Source organism: Nothobranchius furzeri, chromosome 2, assembly GCF_043380555.1.
Source record: "Nothobranchius furzeri strain GRZ-AD chromosome 2, NfurGRZ-RIMD1, whole genome shotgun sequence".
Classification (NCBI taxonomy): domain Eukaryota; kingdom Metazoa; phylum Chordata; class Actinopteri; order Cyprinodontiformes; family Nothobranchiidae; genus Nothobranchius; species Nothobranchius furzeri.
The window spans coordinates 23,151,439-23,162,400 of NC_091742.1; the positions used below are offsets into that span (position 1 = coordinate 23,151,439).

Sequence of the window (10,962 nt, forward strand, 5' to 3'; positions counted from 1 at the left end):
TTTTCAGCATTGTCTACTAACTCAGATATCGCTTTTTAGATTTCAGCTCTTATAGGTGTTTTATTTTATTTTAGCTGTTTTTTCTAAGTAAAACCCCGAGATTTTTGCCTCTCGCTCTCTCTCCATTGGGACAGCTTTACCCAATCTGTTCACACTAAAAATAACCGCACAGTCTGTTTGATCCTGAAATGCACTCAGATTCATTCACACACACACACACACACACACACACACACACACACACACACACACACACACACACACACACGCATGTGCTCTTTTGCTGTTTTTTGAACTTTTCCTGAGCATCAGTGCAGCTACAACAAGCGACAGATGAGCCGTATCTACCCCAAAGGAGGCAGGGTGGACTCCAGTAATTACATGCCTCAGATCTTCTGGAACGCAGGATGTCAGATGGTCTCGCTCAACTTCCAGACCCCAGGTACCACAACATGCAACATGGGTCTTTTGAACTCACACATATCTACGCAACACATATGTATACATACTGTATTAAACATGTGTACGCTTCTGACCTCTTACTTTAACAAACATTTCACTACAGTCACTGTGCAAGGGGTATTTCTGCTATTTTGAAGTGTGATTCTGGGTAAAATCTAAATAAATACCATTCTGTGCCTTGCAGAATGGCCTCAGTTAAGAAAAATAGATTTGACGTCCTTCATAACTGCATTTACCTTAAAACAGCTCCAACAGCTACAAAATTATAAACTATTCTATTTCAAATGTCAAATTATGTAATGTTTTTGGAATAAATGTTAATAAGTAGAGGCCTCCCACTAGTGTTCCTATACCAAATGCCAAAACTCTTTAGAGCGGTTTCTGGTCAGCAGAGGGCTACAGAGTACTGACCAATGTGAAGTTGCTCAAGTTTCTGCCTCAAGAATCACTGAAATTAGTTTGAAAGCAATACGTCAAAGTGGTAAAACCCTTTAGGGTTTCTTTAAAGGGGTAGAACACGTGTTTAATCAATACATAAACAGCAGCTTCAAATAGGAATGAATGCCTTGTTTAGCCTGATTCATGCTTCTCCGTCTGCGTCAGCGCGGAGACACGCAACGTCCTTGCGGGCCTGCTGGAGAGCTCCGCAAGGACGGACGGAGTCGAGCTCTTTTCTAAACATCCATCCGTCGAGACAGACAACACAAGCTTGTGATTGGTCAGGACGCCGCTGTCGTCTATGGCGCCGCCGTTGCGCCCTCAAAAACATAAAGAGAGCCGAGGATAACTAGCGGCAGACACGGAGAAGCTTGAAGAATACCTCGCGAAAAAACTCTAAAAACATATACGTTTAATTCTCCCGTGACTGGAGGAGTGAAACAATGCACAGCAAGCGTTTTATTTGTGGACGGAAATGACAGGAAACGTGGGTTTAGAGGTGGGGAGAGCATGAAGAGGTGGAGGAGAACGAGAGACAAATTTGTCTGTGTTAAAAAGTCTCTTATATACAAAAAAAACCAATATAAACACACTATCTTGGACCGATACATGACAGGATACCACAGAACAGAGCTACGCCCTCTGGTGTCCTGGCGGGGAATTGCTTTGCAACGCTCCCCAGGAGACGAAGAAGCATGATAGCAAAATGCTTCCGTCAATCCGTGCGTGTCTGTCTCTTGCGGAGCTGACGGAGAAGCATGAATCAGGCTTAAGTCGTACTCCGGGAAGGAAAAAAGCTCAGATGTGCCCGAAGCAGGAAGTACAAGTCAGCTGGAGGAAAAAGTAACTTTGGACAGCAGATTTTGGACTCTTACCCCTTCTTTCCATCGGCCATGAAAGCGGTCTCGTAACGTAATAGCAGCGTTTTACCCACGAGCTCGTTCCCAACCAGGTGCAATTCTGATGCAAAACGGGAGTGAAAGCGTTCCACACAGCTGATCCCATGAGGCCACAAAATCACAGGAGACTGGCAACACCATGTCATGTTCGGTGCCTCTTTTTGTCCCCAGCTCCCTCCTGGTTTCCCTCATGTTCTCCATTCTCCCCACCTTTTGGTTTAGTGTTTCAGTTCTCCTGTCTCCTTTGGTGTGTGTGTGTGTGTGTGTGTGTGTGTGTGTGTGTGTCCTTTCCCCACTTAGATCATTTCTTTTCTTCTTTTTAGATCGCCCTGTGTCTTTGTTTCTATTATGTTTTTAGTTTAGTTTGGTTATTTCAGTAGCTTTGGTTTTCAGGATTATATTTGGTTTCTTCCCCTGCTTATTTCTGCTTCTCCTTAGTTCGTTGTTTTCACCTGTGCCCATTTCCCACACACCTGCCCCTCCTCTCCTATCACCCAGCGTCTGCATATATACCGTATTTTCACGACCATAAGGCACACCTAAAAGTCTTAAATTTTCTCCAAAATGTACACCGCGCCCTATGGTGCGGTGCGCCTATTGTGTTGTTGTGAGATGCGAACGTAGTAGGAGACAAGGGACGTGGCGTGAACGTGCGGACGTGAGCGAAGACGAACCCCGAGTAGTTCAAAAGGGCAGGTATGCGCGGTATGCTGAACATTGTTCTGACAACCCTGAGAATGGCACCTGCTAAGATACACGCCTATGAAGCACAGTTTAAACCGCAAGCGATCAGCTACGCGGAGGAACACGGGAATAGAGCAGCGGCGAGAGAATTCAGCATTGAGTCCATGGTTCGCAAGTGGAGGAAGTTGGAAAACGAACTCCGACAAGTAAAGAAGACGCAGCTGTGTTTCCGCGGGCACAAAGCCAGGTGGCCTGAGCTGGAAGACCGCCTCGAGCAATGGGTTAACGAGCAGAGGACAGCTGGGAGAAGCGTCTCTACCGTCACCATTCGTCTGAGAGCAGTAACGCTCGCACAAGAAATGAACATCGAACATTTTTGCACTGATATGTTCCGAGTAAAGGGCTGTGGTTTATTTTATTTTCTGTTATCGGTTACAGAAGTTTCACAGGGAATTATGTACTGGAAATGAAGTTTCTTGTGCTTCGTTTGATACATTGGAGACATGGTTTCTTCTAGTAGGCACGGATCCGTGAGTAGGCATCAAAACCACTTGTCCAGGAAATTATGCACTGCACACAGGGGCGGAAATCCCATTTCAGTTTTGGGGGGGACAATAAACAGTAAAATTTCAGAGAGTAATTTTTGGGGGGGACATGAAAAACAATGCTCTCTCCTGCGTCTTTGCAACTTGTTTTGCACAGTTTGCCTTCAGCATGTTAAATAATGTTATGAATTGATGCCTTTATGACCACATTCAACAAAACATCTTAATTTCCACTACAGTCAAAGTAGATTTACAAAATTGTAAGCACGAAGAAGTTCCAATATTATTACGGAAACACTTTCAAGGCTAACATCAAACTACTTCAAAATGTGAACATTTTTATTATATTGTTGTGTCAGCAAGTAAAAATGCAACATAGATTAGGCCTACTTACAAGTATATTAACAGTTATTTAAAAATGAACAGCCCTTCTTAACAACAAAGATTTAATAAAACAACCCCTTTAACCAGGGTTACCCTAACGTTTTCATTTATACAGCCAACATGTAAATCTATCAGTTGTGAGCCAAATCATCAGCTTTCACAAAACACAAACACTCATAGTATGGTAGTTTTTTCATTTGTTGGATACTAAATATGCTCAGATTTAGCTAGCATCATCATGCTATCATTTTAGTTCATTACTGATTTGCTTACATTTTCATACTGCTTACTTCCTAGCTATTAATAACATGCTAGCCACCATTACCATGCTAGTAAGCATTTGCATGCTAACTAGTGGTGGCATTTTAACTTATTCTTGAACTTTGACTAACTTAACATACTGATTGCTTGGATGCTAATGATAATGTGCTAGTTAGATTTAGTTGACATCAGTTATGACCACAGCACTTCCTCTTTTAGTTATTTAAGTTTGAAGCTGACTCCAATCCTGCTGGAGCAACAGAACCTCTTATAGGGGGTCTGGCTGATCGCTGACCATGTGGCAGGCGAGTGTAAAATGTTCTGAAGCTTTCTATTTTTTTAAACAGTTATCTAACCTTTCTTTCTGTGTAAATATGAACACAATGAGAAATAAGTCACTGGAACACAAATTGAAACTTCAGTATTTGACAGGTTTAGTCAGTGAAGAGAATATTCTTCCACCCAACAGTGGAGTCTTTGATCACGAAAATTCCTGGTGCACATTTAGCTGTTTGTCTTAATAATGGAGAGAGAGAACATAAATGTCAAATTAAAATTTTATTAAATCACATAACATGAAAGCTACTAAAATCCAAATAGTTCCACATTGATTTTAATATATTTGAAATGTTCCTTCTAAATATGTCAGAAAAAATAACAAACTTCAAATCAGCTTTCACAAGTCAAGTATCAAAATGACTGAAATCTCTTTAATAAATCATAGAAATGCTTGTAGGCTATTAGAGAATAACTGTAATATTTAATAACTTTATCTAAGTCCTACTGAACAAAAAGATACACAAAATCTAAAAATATATTCTTGAAATATTTGTTTCATTTTAATAATAAAAATTATAAACTTTTACTTTACAAATACACTAAACATTTACATACTCTATACTTTATCTTTCAGTTTAATCGATCTCTCACTTTTCTCAGTTTTCATGGTGTTTTTGGGTCTGTGTGGCCAACGGGATCTTTGAGCAACGTGCCTCCACCACACATTTGCTGCTACCAGTTCATCCCTAAGCTGCACGGTGCACCTGCACTTTGACATGTTGTAAACAGCTGCAGAGCCTGGGGAAGACGTGATAAGAGCGGTTAAACGCTGTGGTTTTCCATACACCGGACCAGTTAGTTTTGATTCTACCATATTCATCTGCTAAATAGGATGAAACATGGACATTTTCATCGATCTATAAATGCTCCGCAGATTCCAGGGAAGACCGTGAATGCGTACATGTCCGGAAAAAGGAACTTTTGACCACCTTAGTGAATGGAATAATAATAGCGGAATAATCCTGGAAATTCTGGAATGACCAGAGAACATGAAGTGACAACTTTTTTTCTACTGTGGTGGTGGTGGTCTGTCATAAAGGGATCTCCGACCGGTGATCAAAATCTAAAGATAATCAGTGTCTATGTTTGACATTTATGACCACATTTTCGTCTTCGTCTTCGTCTTCCTCCGCTTATCCGGGTCCGGGTCGCGGGGGCAGCATCCCAACTAGGGAGCTCTAGGCCGTCCTCTCCCCGGCCTTCTCCACCAGCTCCTCCGGCAGGACCCCAAGGCGTTCCCGGACCAGATTGGAGATGTAACCTCTCCAACGTGTCCTGGGTCGACCCGGGGGCCTTCTGCCGGCAGGACATGCCCGAAACACCTCCCCGGGGAGGCGTCCAGGAGGCATCCTGACCAGATGCCCAAACCACCTCAACTGGCTCCTTTTGATCCGGAGGAGCAGCGGTTCTACTCCGAGTCCCTCCCGAATGTCCGAGCTCCTCACCCTATCTCTAAGGCTGAGCCCGGCCACCCTACGGAGGAAACTCATTTCGGCCGCTTGTATCCGCGATCTCGTTCTTTCGGTCATTACCCAAAGCTCATGACCATAGGTGAGGATTGGGACGTAGATCGACCGGTAGATCGAGAGCCTGGCTTTCTGGCTCAGCTCCCTCTTCCCCACGACAGATCGGCTCAGCGTCCGCATCACTGCAGACGCCGAACCAATCCGCCTGTCGATCTCCCGATCCCTCCTACCCTCACTCGTGAACAAGACCCCGAGATACTTAAACTCCTCCACTTGAGGTAGGACCTCTCCCCCGACCCGGAGGTGGCAAGCCACCCTTTTCCGGTCGAGAGCCATGGTCTCAGATTTGGAGGTGCTGATCCTCATCCCAGCCGCTTCACATTCGGCCGCGAACCTACCCAGCAAGAGCTGAAGGTCAGAGCTGGATGAAGCTAGGAGGACCACATCATCCGCAAAAAGCAGAGACGAGATTCTCCTGCCACCAAACTCGACACACTCCACACCACGGCTGCGTCTAGAAATTCTGTCCATAAAAGTGATGAACAGAACCGGTGACAAAGGGCAGCCCTGGCGGAGTCCAACCCTCACTGGGAACAGGTCCGACTTACTACCGGCTATGCGGACCAAACTCACGCTCCTCTGGTAAAGGGACTGAATGGCCCTTAACAGAAAGCCACCCACCCCATACTCCTGGAGCGTCCCCCACAGGGTGCCCCTGGGGACACGGTCATAAGCCTTCTCCAAATCCACAAAGCACATGTGGATTGGTTGGGCAAACTCCCATGCCCCCTCCATCACCCTTGCAAGGGTATAGAGCTGGTCCACAGTTCCACGGCCAGGACGAAAACCACATTGCTCCTCCTCTATCTGAGATTCAACTATCGATCGGACCCTCCTCTCCAGTACCTTGGAGTAGACCTTTCCAGGGAGGCTGAGGAGTGTGATCCCCCTATAGTTGGAACACACCCTCAGGTCACCCTTCTTAAAGATGGGGACCACCACCCCAGTCTGCCACTCCCTAGGAACTGCCCCCGATGACCACGCAATGTTGTAGAGACGTGTCAACCATGACAGCCCTACAACATCCATAGCCTTGAGATACCCAGGACGAACCTCATCCGCCCCCGGGGCTCCGCCGCTGTGTAGTTGTTTGACTACCTCAGCAACTTCTGCCCCCGAGATTGGACAGTCCATCCCCAGGCCTCCCAGCTCTGGTTCCTCCTCGGAATGCGCATTGGTGGGATTGAGGAGCTCCTCAAAGTATTCCTTCCACCGTCCGACTATAGCCTCAGTTGACGTCAGCAGCTCCCCATCCCCACTGTAAACAGTGTGAGCGAGTTGCTGCCTTCCTCTCCTGAGGCCCCGGACAGTTTGCCAGAACCTCTTTGGAGCCGATCGATAGTCTTTCTCCATGGCCTCACCAAACTCCTCCCACGCCCGAGATTTTGCCTCAGCAACTGCCACTGCTGCACTCCGCTTGGCTATCCGGTACCTGTCTGCTGCCTCCGGAGACCCACAGACCAGCCACGCCCTGTAGGCCCCCTTCTTCAGCCTGACGGCTCCCCGAACCTCTGGTGTCCACCAGCGGGTACGGGGGTTGCCACCACGACTGGCACCGGCCACCTTACGACCACAGCTAGCAACAGCCGCCTCGACAATCGCAGAGTGGAACAAGGCCCACTCGGACTCAATGTCCCCCACTGCCCTCGGGACGTGGTCAAAGCTCTGCCGGAGGTGGGAGTTGAAGACCGTCTTGACAGGTTCTTCTGCCAGGCGTTCCCAGCAGACCCTCACTATGCGTTTGGGTCTGCCAGGTCTACGCGGCATGTTCCCTTGCCATCTGATCCAACTCACCACCAGGTGGTGATCAGTTGACAGCTCCGCCCCTCTCTTCACTCGGGTGTCCAAAACATACGGCCGCAGGTCAGATGATACGACTACAAAATCTATCATCGACCTGTGACCTAGGCTGCCCTGGTACCAAGTGTACCGGTGGGCATCCTTATGTTCGAACATGGTGTTCGTTATGGCCAAACTGCGGCTTGCACAGAAGTCCAATAACAAAACACCGCTCGAGTTCAGATTAGGTGGGCCGTTCCTCCCAATCACACCCCTCCAGGTCAAGCTGTCATTGCCCACGTGAGCATTGAAGTCCCCCAGCAGGACAATGGAGTCCCCTGATGGAGCACTATCTAGCACTCGTCCCAGGGACTCCAAAAAGGGTGGGTACTCTGAACTGATATTTGGCCCATAAGCACAAACAACAGTCAGGACCCGTTCCCGACCCGAAGGCGCAAGGAAGCTACCCTCTTGTCCCCCGGGGTAAACCCCAACACACAGGCAGAGAGTCTCGGGGCTAACAAAAAGCCAACCCCAGCCCTCCGCCTCTCACCCGGAGCAACTCCAGCAAAGTAGAGTGTCCAACCCCTCTCCAGGTCTCGGGTTCCAGAGCCAATGCAATGTGTCGAGGTGAGTCCGACTATATCTAGCCGGTACCGCTCAACCTCTGCCACAAGCTCCGGCTCCTTCCCCGCCAGCGAGGTGACGTTCCATGTCCCAAAAACTAGTTTTCTTGTCCGGGGATTGGACCGCCAAGGCTCCCGCCTTGGTCTGCCACCCGATTCGCATTGCACCGGACCCTTCATGTTCCTCCTGCGGGTGGTGGGTCCACAGTTGGACGAGCCCATGTATCCGGTTCGGGCTGGGCCCGGCCGGGCCCCATGGGCGAAAGCCCGGCCACCAGGCGCTCGCTCACGGGCCCCAACCCCAGGCCTGGCTCCAGGGTGGGACCCCGGTAACCCTCCGGGCCGGGTACTCCGACTCTTCGTTTTAACCGCCATGAAAGATCCTTCGAACCGTTCTTTGTCTCACCCTTCACCTAAGACCAATTTGTCATGGGAGACCCTACCAGGGGCACTAAGTGCCCCAGACAACATAGCTCCTAGGATCATTAGGGCACTCAAACTCCTCCACCACGATAAGGTGACGGTTCAAGGAGGACATACATATTTAAGTTTGTAGAACAAGCGTGTGATTATTGACTTACTGCTGGAAACCGCTGGCTTTTTCATTCCCGCCTCCTGTGAGCCTGCCGCGGGCTGTGAGTGCCGTGAAGCTGTGAGCGGGGCAGAGCCGGCAGCCCCGCCCGTTGGAAACAGCGCGTGTGGACCGACCGTACCAAGTTGAGAAATTGGGGGGGGGACGACTATAATTTCTCAACAATTAAAAACACATTGTTTTGTATTTGCAGACTAACTTTTACGTTGTGGTTTTAGAAGACAATACAGGTTTACTGATAGCATTTATGTGTTTACAATAACTTTTGTGGGGGGGACAACTTTGTGTGAGGGGGGACGCGTCCCCCCCGTCCCCCCTGGGATCTCCGCCTTTGACTGCACATGACTTTTATTTTGAAAGCTTCTGGATGTTTTACGCTGATTTTGTGTTTGACTTCCTGTCTGGTGCAATCTAAATTGTGGAGTGCATAAAAAAGAGATTCAACATGTAATAATAGCATCCCTTCGCTTCTGGACATGGTGAAGGAACCCGTTCACTGTAACGGCGGGTAATTGCCATGTAGTTTGTTCCGTGCTGCTTTAATATCCAGTGAAAAGAAGGGGTTCTTTCCTGATATTTGGATGTCTCACCTCTGATTGGCTAACAGCATCACACCTTTACCACTGACTCTATTTGCTCTGCAACGTTGCTGTTTTATCTCCACAATAACACAAGTCTGAAGGAGTTCTGCTGATTGGTGGGGTTGCTAATGCTAATGCTTAGCTTCTACTGCTGTTTTCTGGACGCTAACACGGTCTTCCTAGCAGCCTTCCCATCACGAGCCTAGACGGGTGAATCAATGAATGTTAAGTGGCGTAGATCTGTCAGGATTTTCAAATGCTGGAGGTTCACCGGCTATTTTCTATCAGAAGCTAAAGCAGGAGATAGGTGTAGGAGACTATTTTCATGTTCAGCCTGCATGAAAAACTCAGAGTGACTGATTATAATCAGAAATAATCATAAAAATATGTTTTTTTCATTGTTCCACACCTTTAAATTCATCACTACCTTTACCAGAAGTTTAGCTGTTATCAGGAACCAAGGCTGGAGAGTAGTTTAGGAAGCGGAGCTTATGAGTGTTAGGAAGTAAAATTCAGACATTCCAAAGAGAAATTAAAGCTGCATTCAGACAAAATGTATCCTAAGACTTGCCTTTATCCTCATTTTAATTAATGAAGTAATGTGACATAGTGGTAGAGTGTTCACCCTGGGACTGGGAGATCGAGGTTCAAATCCCGGTCGGGTCATACCAAAGACTTTAGAAACGGGACCTAATGCCTCCCTGCTTGACACTCAGCTTTAATGTGTTGCTGCAGCTCACCGCTCCCCGAACACGGAGATGAATTTCACCAGCGTGTGATGACTAATGGGACTTTTACTTTATTAAGTTAATGTTAATACACACCTCTCCCACTGTTTTCAGATCTGGCCATGCAGCTGAACCAAGGAAAGTTTGAGTACAACGGATCATGTGGGTGAGAGCAGCCCCTGTCCCTCCCCCTCTCTGAGGCTCATCAATTACAACGTGCCGCATCTCATTAGTTATTGCCAGTAGCAACTATCTTCCCCGAGAGCCAATAAAGGGCTTAGAAAAAGGACGCTCCTCTTCTCTCGACTCATTTATCTGCTTTCCTCCCCATCGATGTCTCCGCTCCTCAGCTGTAACTGGCCCCGAGGGTGGCGATTTTACTGCTAATGCTAGAAGTCATTTACAGACAAGCATCACCACTAAATCTTTCTCATGCACGGTATCTCCCTATGTCAGACAGTCTGACTTGATCACTGGTGCATTTTCAAATAAAAAAAACTTCAGTACTAAGATGATTGTAAGGATAGACGTGTTGCATTGTGCCCCATCTTTTGTTGTTTTGTGTATCAGGTACCTGCTGAAACCAGATTTCATGCGGAGATCAGACAGGACGTTTGATCCTTTCTCTGAGACGCCGGTGGATGGCGTTATCGCAGCAACCTGCAGTGTTCAGGTCTGGTCGCGTTACGCTTCATTCACTTAAAGGGACATTATGGAAGTGTGACAGCCAAAACATGTATAGAAATAATAAATGTCTTCTTCATACATTCTCCTGCAATGCCCTGGTCCTGTAGAATGAGCCCTGGCATTTTTACTGTGATTGCCTGTTTTTCTGTAAAATCACAGAAAAAGAGAGATGCTCGGGTCGAGCAGGCTGCTTCATGCGCGTTCACGCTCAGGCATAGCCCGTAGCATTTGCTATCAGTAGCTTTAGCAGCAGAGAGAGAGGCAGAGCCACTTTGTCGCTGTTCCTAACGCCTAGTGACAAAGCTAGCTACATTTCTGAGGACCCTTAGCTACTTTCTGTAGAACTTTCTTCTAGATATTTCCTGCAAATTAGCAACAAAATAGCCATTTTTGCTCCGAACTGTTCATTGAACATTGTTTCAGGTGTCATC

The 10,962-nt window shown here is 47.2% G+C and overlaps 1 protein-coding gene across 3 annotated transcripts in view; it reads left to right on the forward strand.

Moving 5' to 3' along the window:
- The window catches only part of LOC107378065 (1-phosphatidylinositol 4,5-bisphosphate phosphodiesterase beta-4), a 226,862-nt gene that overhangs the window by 197,059 nt on the left and 18,841 nt on the right, over positions 1–10,962 (forward strand). For all 3 annotated transcript variants that reach the window (XM_054748429.2, XM_054748432.2, XM_054748431.2), the window contains exons 24-26: positions 318–442; positions 9,959–10,010; positions 10,415–10,517. In XM_054748429.2, the coding sequence (XP_054604404.2) occupies positions 318–442; positions 9,959–10,010; positions 10,415–10,517 (280 nt within the window). The remainder of the gene's footprint in view (positions 1–317; positions 443–9,958; positions 10,011–10,414; positions 10,518–10,962) is intronic.